General features: G+C 38.3%; 1 protein-coding gene across 1 annotated transcript in view; it reads right to left on the reverse strand.

Moving 5' to 3' along the window:
• The window catches only part of DYTN (dystrotelin), a 68,314-nt gene that overhangs the window by 45,210 nt on the left and 5,126 nt on the right, over positions 1-17,978 (reverse strand). The window contains 10 exon segments of the mRNA XM_086750606.1: positions 4,776-4,935; positions 6,821-6,863; positions 6,866-6,890; positions 8,483-8,651; positions 10,552-10,694; positions 13,067-13,178; positions 14,032-14,195; positions 14,517-14,588; positions 15,275-15,363; positions 16,799-16,884. Of these exon segments, the coding sequence (XP_086606732.1) occupies positions 4,776-4,935; positions 6,821-6,863; positions 6,866-6,890; positions 8,483-8,651; positions 10,552-10,694; positions 13,067-13,178; positions 14,032-14,195; positions 14,517-14,588; positions 15,275-15,363; positions 16,799-16,884 (1,063 nt within the window).

Below are 17,978 nucleotides of genomic sequence, written 5' to 3' on the forward strand. Positions count from 1 at the left end.
TATGAGCACTGTATCTCTGATTAACTTGGACATGTGCGATTTTTTAATTACCTATTAATTCATTCTCCTTAATAAACTGCATGATTTATAAGCAGTAGCCTACTTTAATCTGTGTGTATGTCAGGCTTTTTGTAACGCATGTGACTTATCCAAACTATTGTCTTGGGTGCCAAAACAGGCAACAACTGATCCTTCAATAAGACACAGACAAGCAAAGCAGGAAGTTGACAAAAAACCTCCACTGGCTCCAAGACAGGATTGGAGTCAAGACAGTGATGTTTTATTGTGTGCATAGCTGTACACTTGTACAAAGTAACAACTGCGGAAAGGCATCATCCTACTAAAGAAAAGCAGTGCTTATTTTTATATTAAAAATACATTCAAAAATGTTTTCAGTTTTCCAGCGAAAGTAAAAGGTTTAACAGGTTTTACCAGAACCTCTGTTTGCTTTCACATAGCATTTTTATGATATTTTCCCTAAATTTTTAGTTATTAAGAAATGCCACTTACAATGTTACACATTCTCACTTAAAGTGTTTAATCAAAGTAATTCTCATACATAACCTGAATTTGCTTCTTTTTCATTTGGCAAGTTCTTTGTAGACAAATCAGTTTCTCTGACTGTTATTGATAACTTTAATAGGCTAGTAGATACTAAAGATACTAAACTAATAGATAATAATAGATAATACTAAAGATACTAAACTAATGCAATATAACTTTGGGCAGGTAACATTTGATGCTTTGATGAAATGAAATATTTCCATCACCTGCCTGGCTGAATGCAAGTACAAAAGTCAGCTTTCCAGGGCAACTACATTTAGTTGCTCATTCAAAGTTTCTTTGCTTGAGTATGTGGCAATATTTGGTTGCTTTTTTTTTTTTTTTACAAATGCTTAAAGAAAAAATAATTTGCTGAGTGTTCATAAACTTGCAGAAATAGATTCAAATAGCAAAACGTGTAAATGAAATCTTAAAAAGGTTACTGGGCCCAAACAAAATAAAGCTAAGACATAGTCTCATTGGGTGAAATCCTGATCTTATGGAAGCAGACAAAAAAAAACCTATAAGAGGGCTATCAGCCTCAATGGCACTGAATTTGTGCTTAAAGTTAAGATTGCATAAAACCAAATCAATGTTGAACAAAGGAGGGAACACTAAAGCAGGATAAGCATAGGAACACACAGTTTAGTGTACTCAGCAACACCGCCCGAGCTATCCCTGCCTGCAGCCACAGCCCTCTGCTACAGCGTGAGAGGGAGGCAAGAGCATTGTTACAACAGATTTGCTTACTCATGTACTACTGTTGTTAATTATCTAAATTATATCAATACACCTAATAGCCCCATTGTGCACAGCTTTGTATTAACATAGGAGAGACAGTCTTCATCCAGGGTCCCTACAGCTATTAAGACCAGCAACTGACAAAGAGCGTATTAAGGGCCGGATGCCTCAGCCAAGTAGGACTGGTATTGTAGTAGACCAGATGTTACCTGTTCCCATATACTCTCAGGCTCTAGAAAACATAAACCAAGACAGATTATCTGAACAGGTACTGTTTACCTTAGATGGTCTTTCACAGGGCCCTTTGGGAAGAGGTTAGAGTTTCCACTTTAAATACATCCCACCTGTAATAACAGGATCCCTTACAAAAGGGCTGCTGGCAGTTTCTTCCTCCCTTCAGATAGCAACAGAAATGGTGACATAACGCTACGGGCCAAGCTGATGGTTAGTGTAAACAAATTTGCAATATTTCTCTACTTCAGCAAGCTTCTTAATTAACAGGCTGTAGCATCATTTGGCCTTTGAGGAAATGGGCAGGAAAAGATTAGTATGTGGAGGAAAGACTGAGAAAACACATGAATCTCTAGCATAGGTCACGCTATGGAGAACATTTGGAAATTGCTATGTAAAGGAGACAATGCATGTTATTAACTCTACTGAAATATAAAGGGGGCTGCAATTAATTACACGTAAACCTGCAAGTGCTAAAGTTCCTCAGGTAACTCTTACTTCAGGCAATTTCTTTTCTCTGAAGGTGTCAGAGCTCAATTCTATTTAATAACTTAGGTCTTGCTTGCTTTTATCCAGGTCTCAACAATTTGGCATGAAAACATGATCAGACGACGCTGATATTTGCTATTGATTCACTCACTATAAACTGGAGCCTTCTAGGGTGGCTGTGTTAAGAAAAAGCAAGTGCTGTGAGTATGAGATGCAAGCGGATTGTTGTCAAGGAATAATCCAACATGTCCCTCTGGTTAAACATAGGCTATTGCCTTCTACCACTCTCCCCTGTAAACTTCATGGCAGTGAGCTGGGATTGGTTTTGCAGATACTGTTCCTGGCTTACTGTTTCTTAGTCTGAGTGTGTCAGAAGAAGAATGGGATGAACACGTCTGACTGAGGTTGCTTCACTGTCAGCTGAACTAAGTAACTACAAAATAAAAGCCTTGGGATTTTATCCCTTTCATCTTACAGGGACCTGGCAGCTAATATTGCTTTCACCCAAACCAAATTTATTTTCTTAGTAATCACAGAAAAATATCTGTAAGAAGTAGGAATATTTTCTCTCTTGGAAAGCTGGTATAGCTCCAGTGATCCAACTAAAATCCTTAAAAGTATGCAAATTTTCTTGAACCATAACTGGTTTTGAGCCTACATACACATACTTATTCACTATTTTTTATGTACTTTGTGCAGAACAGTGATAGGAAGTGACTGAATCTATAGTTTTTCTCTCTAAAGTGGTACTGAATCATTTCAGTTTCTCAGCTCTTTAAAATACTTCTGTGCTGTATTAGAAAAAAATGTTTTACTTGTTGCTGTCATCAACAAGAGATACAGCACAATTCCAAGGCAGTAACTTGGCCATGGAGTATCAACAGCTAGAGAGAGAAATTTGCCATCATTTGCACTGCTGAGAAATCATTCATTAGTTCACATTGTCACTTAACAGATAGTGAACAATCCAAAGAAGTACAACATCTGATAATAACACACAAATCCTTAACATGCCATATCTTAAACCATCATCTCAACCTTCAGAACTGCTGTCACTAAACAATATGCCTTTGATGACACTCTGTATCATAACAGACTATACCAATGGATCTCACTGAGTTGCACTGCTGTAAGAAACATGTAGCAAACAAGAAGCAAAGAAAGGAAAGCAGGGAGTATCTATTATTTTTCTTCTAAGAATGATCTAAATTCTTTCTGAGGCCTTTGCTCACATGTCATTACAAGAAATGAAGCTAGACTGTAGTATGAATGGATCAAAGCAGTATGCAGTCTTTTGTATGTGTGATATCTTCCCTTCTTTTTTCTTCAAATCCCAGCCTGTTTCACTGCTAATGCCTAATAGATACTTTGTAATCAACTTCAACAAGTACAACCTGCTACCTACAGCCAATCATCTATCTGTTTACAAACTTCTGTGCAGTTTATATGTTTACTTACATGCATATACATGTCTGTATGTGTGTGTACAGGCTTGATAAGTAATTTTAATACTCTGGAAGTTTCAGATATGTTCCATAAAATATCTGGAACTTTATGTTCCAGAAAATATATTTGGGTCAGAATATTCTTTTTTTTTAAATTTTCTGGCAAACTAAAACAATTCTCTTCACAAATAAAGTGTTTTCCTGCAATTAAAAAAAAGCTTTGTGTTTGACTTTGGACAAATCTATGTGGCTGTTTTTTCCACAATTCCAGTCTGAAGACATTATATGCTTTGATGCCATTGAAAAGTGGGAATAATAATGTTCCAAGAGTAAATTTGCAGGAAAACTGTTCTAAAGGAATTAAAGTAAGGGAAAAATATATGTGTATATTAAACATATATCAAACACCTCACACCTATTAACATTTGAAATTCCAAAACTAGGTCTGTTGTCAGTGCCACAATTGTACTTGGAACCTTCTAGACAGAACTATGATGGCAAATATCATCCACTGCATGAATGCCAAGTCTGATACAACTGGGATGCACTGAGCTGACTGTGCGTGCACTGGACACTTAACTGCATGTGTGCAGCCGGTCTTGCACATTGTGGACAGGTCAGCATCCTGTCCATAGTAAGACATGCCAGGTCATACTGAACTCCAAGTGCAAGTGATATAAAGTTGACCAAATGTGCACTGCAGATGTGTCTGGCTTTTCTCTATGTTTGACCATCCCTGGAAGACACTCTAAAAGCAGCATTGCAAAAAAATGCTACAAAAATGCAGTAGGTGGCAAATATGTGTGCATTCCATGTGAAATAAGGGCCTTTTTAGAACGTCCGAGATACTTTAAATGAACAAGAGTCAATAGAACTAAAAGAAATAAAATATTTTCTGTAAGAGGTCTGCATTACATCCCAGTACTATACAGCAATTAGGAATGTTAAAGGATTATTTTATTTATTCAATGCCAATATAGGATTCTTCTCTAAAGAAAAGACTGCAATGAAGTATCTAACACTTCTGTTGGAAAACATTTTCTCACTCTTATTGGAACACCCTCTCATTATTTTCATTGCAGTAGTGTCTAAACATCCCTGACATTAATAGCTGTGCTAGATGCTAAATATATACAGAATGATAAGAAAATCCCTGCTGCAAAGAGCCTATCTGCTTTCTCTGAAGACAAGAACCTAAAATGACTGAGCAGACAAGTGGAAGGTGCACAAAATAGTATCAAGAGTGCTGGTCTGTAGGAAAAGGAGTAGTTAGTGTTCAGTGATTGCCCACAACTGTAAAGATTCTTGGTATGTTTATGACTATACCTTTACTTCTTGCTTCATTTGCTGCAGCTTCATTTGCAGGTTTTCACAGCTTGCTCTCAGGCTTTGCACCTTTGCCTCTATTTCACAGCTTTTGTCTTCCTGGCAGTTGTGAAGAAATTGCATTTTGTCCTTCCATTTGTTGAGTTGCTTCTTCAGGTACCTGCTGGGGACACAGGAGGGTGGGAATTCTGCTAGATATCACACACACAAATACGTGCAGGAAAAGAGTAAACACTAGCACAAACTTTCTCCTCTTCTTCAGTTCAGGAAAATTTTGTCAGCTTTGGAGTTAGAGGCCAGTATTTCAGGAATTGGGCTGTATCCGTGGAATTAGCAAGAACAGGAATGTTCTAGATGAGGAAAGATGTGAGCTGAGTGGAACTGTGGCTGGAACTGAGCCTTGCGTCTTGAGGTTTTACCTTTCTAACAAAGGTGGCTGCAACAGGAGAGACTTTATAGCAGTCCCTCTGTCTACAAGCAAACTACTGATGGCAACTCCTTGACCTGCAAAAGATTCCCATCATTTCCCCCTGGGCAACAAAGAAGTAAAAGCAGCCTCTACCCCTTTGATTGAGTTCCTTCTTGCTCCTGATATTCTATGCAGCTTCTTTGATGAGATGAATAGTTTCTGCATAGGCCACTTGTCCTTGAAAAGATACTGTGATTTTTGCAATGAGAAGTTCCACCCTCCCACGCACACCAGAGAAAATTTAGTTACATCCACAAGTTCATCTGATTCACTTTCTTTTGGGTACGCATTGGCTCACAGACAAGAGCCTCATCAGTCTCACTGGAATTATTCATGACTTGTCTGAATGGGACAGCAAGTTGGACTATTTAAAATTAAAATTAGCATTATGGTGGTCCCTTATAACAGCATTTAATAAGTCTTTATTGTTAAATGCTGACTACCTTCAACTAACTCAGAGCCTGGTTCTGTGAACAGCCACAAAAATGCTGGAAGTTGGTCCACAAATAAGAACAAAGAGCTTCCCATGAGTAATGTGATTCATTCACCCAGTTATATGATAAGCTCTGTGTCAGAGGGTGATGCAGTATTTCAGGAGCAGGCTTCCCAAATATCCTCTCAACTACTGCTAATCTAAACAAAAGCTGAAGATCTTTGCTGTATCTCTTTACTTTCCCATGTGACAACAGAGAGTGAGGTAAGGACATAGACTTACAACGAAACTGCAGTTGCTTTACTCTAGACTTGGAGTGCCCTTGTGTGAATTTGGAACAGCAATTGTACATTGACTTATTAGAATGAAACAAAACAGGAACAGAAGGAACTGATCATACTGAGGGAAATAGAGAGAGTAGATTTGGATAAAATTCTATGTTTTGCTGTAATTCCATTGGTTTCAGTGGTCACAGTGCTGATTTCATCTCCAGCACATTCATATATAACTACAAAAATGAAAGAGGGGAAAGCAAACGTGAAAGAAAATGGTAAGCATGATTGCCCAAACACCAACCCCACCCCCCAACCAACCAAACCACCCCATAAATTTGTAGTTTAGGAATTAATATTTTGTAGTGTCAAAGGTTTGAATATCAGAAGGGACTTCTGTGACAATCTAAGTTATGGAATTTTTACCAATAGTTACTGTATTAAGCCTCTAATCTCTACTTGACTTACAGCATATTTTTTAGAAAGATATCCCACCTTGATTTAAAAACCTAATGTAATTACAAAATTTGTTTTGATTAAGCCTTATTCAGACAAAAAAAAATTAAAAGTATGCTATTCTGATATTTTTATGTGAATGAACATTTTTCCCTTAAAAATGACTTTTAGAAATGTAAACTAACAACTGCAGAAATGCTGGTGAAAGCAAAATAAAATATTTTGCTTTGCCAGAAATTGCTTTTCCAGTGATCTCCATTTACAATTTTTGCTGCTGAATTTTTATAATTTGATAGCGGTTTTTTAAAAAAATCTCTAAATCTCTAAAGCACGCAAAAATAATTTGTCTTCTAGCTCTTCACTGGAGCAGCACTGCCCACCAGTCTTCAGTCACTGTACTGCTGCATTTACCTACCTGCTGTCATTGTGAATGCTTTTGATGGATTCATGCATTTTAACACATCTGCTTCAAAAGAGGCTGTTGCCTATAATAAAAAAAGAGAAAAGTATCTGTTTATAACTTTATCAGCAATAACAATTAATTTTCTATGCAAATTTGTTATAAGAGAGCATGGCAAATTTGGGATTTGGTTTGTCTTACATATTTACTAGTTAACTTTTTTATTTAACTGATTGCAGTTAAATAAATTTTTCTGGAAAATGGAATATTCCGATTTGGGGACAGTCTCTCCCAAGTCACACAACTTCTTTGGGACAAGAAGATGGAGGAAGACAGACTGGACGTAGAAGAGAGAAGAGAAACTCCTGTTTTTTGGATGAATGTAGCAGTCTCTGGGCCATGCAGAGGACAGTAGCCCAAAAGTCAGGGAGACAAACATTTTCCAGGTAAGCTGCTTTAGAGGCATGGTATAAACTGGGCTGAAATCAGGGCTGCCAGGAAATTTTATGAGACTAAGAGCTGGGTTCCCAGGACCTCCAAACTCACAGATTCTATTAAAAGCTACTGTTGGATTTACGGCCTGCATCTTTTTAAGCAACATTGAAATAATTTGCACTATAACATGTTGGAAATCAGTATAAAACTGCTCAAAGAATTCTCAGCCCAGAGAGAAAATGAACAAGAAAGAAATGCATGTGACAGAATCCCATTACAGGGATGCAAGTACCATCTCCCTGTCTTCTAAAACAACCAATGCCAGCCATCAAAATGACATGCTTAAGCAATCTCTGCCCACAGTTTCTCCTGCAGATATGTGCTGGGTGGCACTATACCTTGAACTGAGCAGCAGAGTCCTAAAAGACAGGTGTTTCAAAGGGCAGCACAGGAGTAGCAGCCAAAGGAGTGACCTGACATGCACAGGATAGTTCTCAGTTACTGCACCCTTGGCTTCTGGGAAGAACAAGATGAGTGGATGACACAAACTGGTTTGAACACAACCCAGTGTTCCCTATATTCTGAGTACGCGCAGAGCTACCGACCTCTCAAATAAATATAGAAATAAAAAACTGCTATGTAATTATTTTTATCTATGCTGTCCTACCCGCTCCTCTACCATTGTTTCTATGCAAGGAACCTGGAAATGATTAGTGGAGAGCTTTTATGCATGAGCTATTTTAGTTGGAGTGGACACTACTCTGAGTTTATCCTTAAGAAGGGCCCGTTCTGTCCTCCTGCTATTGCCATGGTGACAAAAATGGCTTGAGCCTAACAAGAATTAAGGCATCCTTCCTTGACATTTGCTTGCAGTAGGAGGACATGGTGGCATTTTTTACTGTCAGAACAGAGAGGGGACTCCAGTATTAGCTAGTCTTTAACATATGTCTATAACATTTAAGACAACTCAAAAAAAAAAAAGTAATAGAGCAAATATTCTTACAAATGCTTCTGAATTTTATGAATGTGAAAGACCTACTCATTAATCTTGGAAGGGTATCAAATTCAAGCTTCACTAAGTTTTCAGTTTCCACATTTTTTTTCCATAAGTGAGAAATTAACAGAAAGGTGAAGCTGTCCATTACATTTATTTTTCATTGGTAATTAGAAAGCAATTAGATAGTCAACTTGGTAGGTCTTCCTTATAGCTTTAGCACTATTACAGCTTCATGTTTTGCTCACCTGAGCTTTTGTCTTGCCTTGCTCTGGTGTCCTGCTGTTATTCTCACTCTTCTGCTTTACAGTTCTGTTTTCAGATATGAAGTTGAGTGACTCCAGAACAGGTCTGTCCACTGGGAAAGATAGGTTTTCAGGGCCAAGTAGTGGTGAAGCACTGAGTTCTGAAGGGGGGCTGTATATCAGCAGAGAAATAATGAGCACAGAAAGGATCAAGCCTTATATGGTTTTGGTACCCAGAAAGATCAAAATAATACTAATGCACTCTAAGTAGACAGACAGCTGTGCTATTGACAGAACAAGAAGTATGATTTTGCTATATCTGCTGGCATATTTTGTCTGAAAGAATTAAATTAATTAAATTCCTTAAAACAAATTCTACTCTTTCAACAGAATCTCAACAACAGGTTCTTCTTTCAACTCATTTAGTATCAGTGCAACTTGCTCCTTCTCTCTTTTTGCTTCCTTTAGCTAAGAGCTAAATATCTTGGGAAATTCAAAAACAAAAAGATAGCAAAGGGCCAAATATGCTGTCCAGTCCATCCTATGCTAGGAAAAGCCCAGATAACTATAAGCCCCGCAGTGACATCTGTAATGGCAACCCCAAATTATTCTTTCTCTCATTGCTACCCAAGCATCAGGTAAGGAAAATCCCACAGAATTACAGAGAAATCTTGATTACTTACAGAAGGATTAAATGACATTCAAAATGGAGACAGATTTTTTGTTGCTGAATACAAGTGGGGAAATATTAGCAATGGTAAATGTTTTGCATTTCACCACATTTTAAAAAACAAACACTGAAATAATATTCTCTGTAAGAATCACTATAATTATCATCCATTGGTCTTACTGTATATAAAAATTGGTTTCTAATAGCAATATACTTACCTGGCAGTGTAGCACAATCAAGTTCTATAAACAGATTTTTCTCCTTCATGCAAGGATGAAATTAGGGGTAATGGTTTTAAAATAGAGGGAGGTAGATTTGGATTAGCTATTAGGAAAAAAATGTTTTACAATGAGGGTTGTAGAGCACTGGAACAGGTTGCCCAGAGAGGTGGTTGATGCCCCATCCCTGGAAACATTCAAGTCCAGGTTGGATGAGGCTCTGAGCAACCTGATCTAGTGGGGGATGTCCCTGCCTATGGCAGGGGGCTTGGACTAGATGACCTTTGAAGGTCCCTTCCAACCCTAACCATTCTATGATTCTATGATTCTATAAATTAATTCTTTTAGAGAGGATTGACCATTTTTTTTCTATTTCAGTCTCACTGAAGCCTCATTTGGAGAACACACGTGAGATACAAGACAGTTGCTAGGTCTTTATACAACTAGGAAGGAATCTCACCCTTCATACATTTGTAGTGGTTATCTTGTACAATCATTCCCTTCAGTTTCTACACTTAGATATCAACTGAAATCTCAGAGCAAGGAAGGAGCAACTATAGGGAAAAATCACAACATGGCCTCCAATGTTCCTTGTTAACCACTGTGATCAGTGGGAATACAGTAAAGAATTTACACATTAACTAAAAGCACAAAACAGAATTGATCTGAAAGAATTGGAAATGTGAGATCAGCTACCAACAATTGTGAGTAATCCCACAGGACTGCGATTCAGAGGGACTTGAGTAGAACGGCTGTCAGTGAATGCACTGTGGGTCACATATGGAAAGTATTCACAGTTAATTTCCAATGAATTTGTCACAGAGGAGGTGCTTAAAACCTCATGCAATTGTGATAAGTACTAAATATTTGCATGCTTGACCCAAGACTGAGAATAAGAAATGGCATGGAGAGAAAGAGATAACATAAGGAAGAAGGGAAGGAAGACACGAGCATGTTACACTTTATAAAGACAACTGGTCATTAGGTTGCCGGTATGGTAATCATGGTTAAGCTACAAAACTATGTGCAGCAATTTTCCATTTATGCTTTCCCTTTTTAATGGAAAAATAACAACATTGTGTAAGTCATAACAAAATCCCTTACTCAAAGGACATAATCAAGCAATATTGCACAGCCTGACATATTATTCAGAGATTATATACTCACTGGAAACAGGAACTCACAGACTCTTTTTGTAAGTAGGAAAGTGCCTCTCCTCCACTATTTCCAGAGCCCTCCTCTGAGCCTCCTTTCTTCTGCAGCGCTCTTGAAACAGGTTGTTCCTCATGGTGCAGAGAAAGTGCTTTGCATTCGCCTTTGCTGACATCTATTGGAATTAAGGATAATAAAGAAGGGAGTGAATTTTCAAACAAGTGCTGCCCAGAAATAGACACAGTCTAAGGCAAAGGCAATACATAAGAAAGCAAAGGTCTGAAGAGTTTAATGGCTGATATCTGAGCCCTAGAAGGGGAGTTGAGGTGGATGATCATGCAAGACTACAGAGAACAGTGGCTTCAATTCTGTCAGGTAAGCAAAACACTCTGCCTGAGCCAAATTCAGGCAGTCTGGAAATGCTCCAGGCAAGATTAAAATCATTAAGCTGACAGTCACAACAATAATTCTGCCCGACTAGTATCTAAGTTTACTCTTGATCAATAAGTGCTTTTATACTTCCATGAAGTGTTAATAGATACAGCCTTCTGTGCCTCACGTGCCTCACGTCCTTTCATACAATACAGTAAAAACCATGCTTCCATTTGTCACAGCACTGTCAGAAAGCGACTGAACATGGGGTAAGCCCTGACAAACTGAACAGTAAAACACAAAGAAAACATACGGCATGCTTCTGAGTAATTTCTCAACATGGCAATAACATTACCACAAGGTGTCAGCACGGTATGGAAAAACTGTTGATATTTCCAATCCCCAGTCAGCAGCCCACTCCCTGATAAAGACAATATGAAAACCTACCCAGCCAAGGACAGCATCTGCTAAGAGCAGGAGGCATGGGAAAAGTGGCTTACTACTGATTCCTTTATGTCCTACACAAAGTATATAAAAATGAACCTAAGTTCAGTGATCCAGTTGCAATACTACAGCAACAATGTGGGAAAGCTCAATGTCAGATAGTATAGGAGAGGAAGGGGACTTCATTTTAATACAAAACTACTTCCACTCACTCATACTCACTCACTCACAAGCATTAACATACATGTGTCCAAGTAGTCTCTCCAGCATTCACACACCAAGGTATCTGTATACACACAGTATGGCCATGGTGACTTACAGCGACACAGAGGACAAGAGTTGCCAGTTTTCCTTAAGCCTCCTAGGTTCCTCTTAGTGTGACTGTGTGCTGGTTTTGATGTGCCTTTAGCTCCTTTAGGAGCTGGCAGTGGTTGTGATTTTTTGTCTCCTTATTTGGGTGTCTTATAGATATAGGTGTTGTTCTTTACCCTCACATCACCTCTTGTGATGGCATCTTCAAATTGTAGTTTGTCCTTTGTTTTGGGCTACCTTCAGTTTCAGGCTACCTTTTGTTTTCCCGATTTGGTTGTCCTGAGAAGTTGTGTGGAAGTGCTGTGATCTTGCTGGCCAACTGATCATCTCATGCTTTGTTATATCCCTCCTGCCCCTCCGTCTAGTGCTCCCACATCCACACGCTCCCATTCACTCTCCATTCACACTTTTTTTATGTCTCTATTAGAAATCTCTACATGAGATCAGTTGCCATTTGTTTCTCCTATTTTCCTGCAGATGGAGGATATGGAAGAATATTTGGAGGAATGAACATCTATCTGTTATTTTGAATGCAGATATTGAGCATCCAGATGTAGTTTCTCACAGTGTTAGCAATAGGGTTTGGTTTTCAGAAAGAAAGCAATGAAGTGGCAACAGCTTAATGTTCCCCCCCCCCCCCCCCCCGCAGGGTTTCAGGAAGGAGACCATGAAGTACAGCTTATTAGGGAAACTTTAATGGGTGCTTTTCAGATAATTTACTGGAAGAGAGTAAGATACAGTTATACAGATCCATAAAAAAAACTTATCTGCTGCTGTGTGCAAGATCTGGAATCTCTTGCTTAAAGGAGAAGCTGATCTTCCAAACACAAATTCCCAGTGTTGAACTTCACCACCACTGTGATGAAAGCACAAGTTGCCCGTCTAATGGAGCCCAAGTAAATGAGCTTAGTTGGGCCCATGTTGCCTCTTTGTGCTGCATCCCTAACTGACAGAGACAAATGAATCCAAAAGGTTTACAATAAAGCGGAAAAACTCTGGAATAAAGGAAATTTCATGCAGGAGTTTGTACAACTTTAGGATGATTAATTTCTGAATGAATCCACATTGGGATTGGGAGGAAGGAGCACGGCACCAGGACACACTAAGGGCCCTTTCCACAGGTTTAGGGATGATCTGCAAATGGCAAACTCACCATAAAACTCCTCAGGAAGAGGACTTGCACTATGAGATTTCATGGCTTTATTCAGTTATTTCAGAACAAAATACTCCTTCTAAAGTTAGAAGCCCCCTCTTTTTCCTTCTCCTGACTCACTGTTCCCAGATTAATAATGCTAATATGTCATAGCCATTATGGCTAATACACACAATTTCATAATCAGTGTAGTTCAAGAGTCTACTGCCTACTTGCCTACGTGAAAAACTTGAACAGGGAAATGAATCAGTACAATGGGACTCTACCTGCACACAGTGTTCCATAACAGGATGTGACCTCTTACGCTGTTTGCTGAGACGGCCAGTGAAAAAGCAGACTTGGCAAAGGTCAAAATTGAGGCACTTCAGACAGCGATACCTGAGGGAACACAGATGGATTAAGTTACTTCCTCACAAGTAAGAATTTGGTGTAAGTGAGCTTAATCACTGGAAATCTAGATCCCTGAGTTCTGAAATGCAGAGAAGCACCTTTGTTAGAGTAATTACTTTCCTCAGCATTTTCTGAATGTAAGAGTTATTTTGTCCAAATGACAGTGGACTATTCTCCAGAACTCACTAATCATTTTGATATTATTTATTTGTTGCATTGAAATTCAGTCCAAGGAAGAAACAGTTCTTCTAGTACCATTTTTGGAGAATGCAGTTATATCTTCATATGCTTCTTATGCTGGAGCTTATCTCTACTTGCTGCTCTCATGGAACTGTAACATCACTACACTACTAAAAAATTAAAAAATGCAAAAAAACTAAACCTGCAAGCTTACTATTAGTGAGAAAAGAGTAACAGTAAAACGCTTTTCTGAGCATTCTGGTCAGTAGGTAATAGAAAGTAATAGAAAGTGTTCTTTTTATACCATTACTTACATGAAAAAGATGCTAAGATGGATAACTTAACTAGCCAATTAATATACCTGATTATGGGACAAACAACTCAGAAATCAGATACACAAGTTTGATTGGCTTTTCCACTGAATTACCAGTTTATTTTCAGTAGGCCTTCATAATCATGTCTGTGCTAGTGAACTAAAGAGAAACAGGATGCAGGCTTGAGCACCAGCCTGTGATGGTTCTTTCTTTCCCTATCTCACTTGTTACATTAGATTATGTCTGAAGTTTCCTGCTTAATACAGCACTTAGAGCCTGTAGGGTAGGCAAACAATGGTAAGAACTATTTATGTGGATGCTACAGACTATAGTAATTACTGACGCACCTGAGGCCTGTAATAGGGAAAATTTTGCAGACTCTACATCTAGCTTGGTGAGAAACCATTTCTGTGACTGATAATCTGTAACAGGTAGGGAGCCACAGGAGAACAGCAGGCTCCGATCTCAGCCAAGATAGGAATTTTTCTTCAACTATTGCTGAATTCAGAACCTGGAAAAAATACATGTCTCAAGTTCAGTCATTCACTTGAAAAGAACTGGTGTCTCATCTACAATTCCTAATAAAAGCCCTGATATTGGACTCTGCGAGCATAGATTTCCAATACATGTAAGATGTTACTAGGTTTCAAAGGTTTTGGAATAAATGCAAGTATCTTACTGAGCCTTTTCTATAGATATGAATCCTAAGACTGACAAACAATCCTTCCCCTTAGAAGCAGATACTGGTGGATGTTATATGGTAATATACTTGCAATTTTAATCAACTAGCAACATTCAAAATAATTTTCCAGGACATCAGAATTTCACTTACCCCATGGAAACAGCTGTGAGTAGCAATTTCCACATAAGACAGAGTGCAGCTTTCTCCCACAACGGCTGGGATCTATATTAAGAAGAAAGGCTCAGAAACACCTCAGTAAAAACCAGATGTTCCCATCATGCTCTGCTGAGATGGTGACAGCACATAGATGGTGAAGCATCTATAGAAATGCCATTTTACATACTGATCTGAAGAAAACTTGTTCATATCCATACCATCAGTATGTAATTTCATAGTTCGGTATGTGTCAGAATGATTTGATTCCACCTCACTTACTGAAATGGATCAACATATTATGCTGCCATACTAGAATACCGAAGGACACTGGGTTTGAACCTCAGGTGTCGTTTTCAGATCCCACTTTCAGCACCAGTTCAGCTGGAAATACCTATATGCTAAGGCATTGTTCTGCAACTGTAAGCTGTTCCTGTGAGTACAGACATCTGAAGTTTGGAGTCGCTTTAGCAACAGCTATACGCAGCTGTTCCCAGGACCTGTAGGCTCAGGCAAAATGAATGCACAGAGGCACTGATGTGAGTGGTTACTCTGACTGCGAAAAGTTACAGATTTTGATTCCTTTACCTACTTTGCATGGTAGCTCCCTATGTCCACAGAGTGCCCTACCGACTTCAATCCCATAATGTATTCAAACATAAAATGTATCAACCATGGTTTGTTTTTTTTTTTTTTCTATTAGATTAGGGTATTCCTGCAAGATCTGTTATGTAACAGTACCGCAGTGGCATTACCTGATTTAAGTCTGTTAGTAGGCTTCTCAGGGAACTACGAGTAATCAAGGATGCCTTCTCATCATGGACAGCATAAAACTGGAAGAAAGCTGAAAACAACCAGAGAAAAGAAACAGAAATCCTGGTAGAGCCTGAAGCATTTTATAGCTACTTATTCTCAAACTATCTACATGATGATTGCAGCCTACCAAATAAACTCCAAAAGAAAGTTCCCCTTTATTGTCTATCTAACAAGCACTCAGTCACTGCTGTGACAATACTTTCTTCTTATAGACAGCGGAAAGAGAAGGAAACCAAGGAAATTATGGCAATTGCTTATTCTTGGCAGTTAAGACAGGTAAGGATGAAGGAAACAATGAGCTCATTTTCATGGCTGTAAGAAAAATTTTTAAATACGTTTGTACAAGATATGCCCTATTTAAATTGTGAATTGTTAATCATAGAATCTTAGAATAATTTGGGTTGGAAGGGACCTGTAAAGGCCATCTAGTCCAAGCCCTCTGCCATGGGCAGGGACATCTCCAACCAGATCAGGTTGCTCAGAGCCTCATCCAAGCTGGCCTTAAAGGTTTCCAGGGATGGCGCATCACCACCTCTCTGGGCACCTGTTCCAGTGTTCTACAACCCTCATTGTAAAAAAAAAATTCCTAATGACTAATCTGAATCTAATTCCCTCTGTTTTAAAACATTACCCCTCATCCTATCGCAACAGGCCCTGCTAAAGAGTTTCTCCCCGTCTTTCCTGTAGGCTCCCTTTAAGTACTGGAAGACCACTACAAGGTCTCCCCGGAGCCTCCTCTTCTCCAGTCTGAACAGCCCCAACTCTCTCAGCCTGTCCTCATAGGAGAGGTGGTCCAGCCCTCTGATCATCTTCATGGCTCTCCTCTGGACTCTCTCCAACTGGTCCATGTCTTTCTTATGTTGGGGGCTCCAGAATTGGATGCAATACTCCAGGTGGGGTCTCATGAGGGCAGAGTAGAGGGGCAGAATTCCAAATTGTAATTTGCAAGGAAATACACAATATGCAATGGGAGAGTATGAGGCAAATATTGTTCTCTATTTTGAGCACTTAATTCAGGCAGAAATCTTAGTGCTGTACATGGTACTAGGCTACCTTTATCTATTATACTTAGTTCTTAAAGCATTTTTGTCTAACAAGAAAAGGGTTCTACAAGTTTCCTGGATCAAATAGATGAAATTGTTTTCTAATCCAATGCCATTTAAAACTAGAGATTCTATGTTCTTTCCTGCTAGGCAAATAGAACTTGGCCTTCATTTTAAAGCTCTACTTATCTTAAATTTTACTGTGACTTGTTCCAAGACTCTTTATGCAAAGATGGCTATAGATATTGATGGATAAGTATTCTTCTGCATCAGCCTTTCTCCACAACTAAACAGTCAACATAAATTACTTTTTGGCATGGCAGAACTGTATTATCTTTTAAAGTAAAAAAAAAAAATGACAACGGAGATTTTTCTCAATGTCAATATTATAGGCAGTGTACAAAATTATACATTTCCCACCTCTGTATTTAGCCAGTAGGGTGTCTCCTGAAAGGGCAATTAGGGCAGCTGCAGCAGATCTAGTTTTGATATAACCTGTTTCAGATCTAGGAAAACAAAATAAGTTACACGACATTCACCAAGAATGTAAAACCTGAAACCTCTAAATAAAAAAATATTGCTATGTTGGGAGACAACTTCAAAACTCATATCCTTTTATATGTATATAATTGATGTTGCATTTTAGCAACATTTTATGTCTAGGACCCTTTGTCACTGCACATAACTACAGAGTCAACGGTTCAAGATACCATGCAACCAAAAAGACAGCATCTCCTTCAAAGACCTCACATTCCAATTAAAATATAATCTTTTATTTACAATACATGCCTTAAAAAAACCCCTGCTCTTCATTTGTGGAAAGCCTTTCCAAATATGGAAGAGAAAGCAAGATTACAATCTGGTTTTTGTATTATATCATCAGGCAGCTTCACTGTAGCCCTAGATCTGTACTGTGCTCCTCTTGGTTTGATTCCCTTTAATGTCACTGCAACTCAATTTAATCAAAAGGATATATGCAGAAGCAGGACTTTAGTTTTGACCGTTATTTCATTTAAAATGCAGCTTAATTTAGAATCCAAGTTTGTGACATAGGCACCTAAGAAAAAAACATTTCTTGATGTGAAGACAAAGGAGACATTAATTGGAAACCATAAATCAGGAAATCCTGGAATTCAATATTTAAGATACCACTTTTGCAAAGCAGTATTACACTTCAGAACATCATTATTATAAAAATTGTCTTAAAGAGTCTTTAGATAAACGGCATTTTTGCAGAGCATACTGCATAAAGCTGCAATATAGTCTCTAATATATCAGCTGCATGGAAAATTGTTGGTCAAAAGTTTCTAGATTTTGTATTTGTATACTGAGTTTTTTCCAGAACTTTCACACAAAGAAGTCCAAGATTAAAGCTAAAGTATACAATCAAAAACCCTTATGATGATTTATGTAAGCTTATTAAGTAAGCTACCACATGAACATTGAAAAGCCCTTATGTGCTCTTGCCATTGAGTACTTTCCAATGGTGATAGTGGAGAACAGCACTCTACAGAGAAAACATGATTAGAAGAAAATTACAAGAAGCTTTTTCTATCCTATATACATGGTAAGAAACTTGTGATTTTTTTAAAAAAAAGAA

The sequence above is a fragment of the Chlamydotis macqueenii genome, chromosome 6 (genome assembly GCF_036417535.1).
Source record: "Chlamydotis macqueenii isolate bChlMac1 chromosome 6, bChlMac1.mat, whole genome shotgun sequence".
Taxonomy (NCBI): domain Eukaryota; kingdom Metazoa; phylum Chordata; class Aves; order Otidiformes; family Otididae; genus Chlamydotis; species Chlamydotis macqueenii.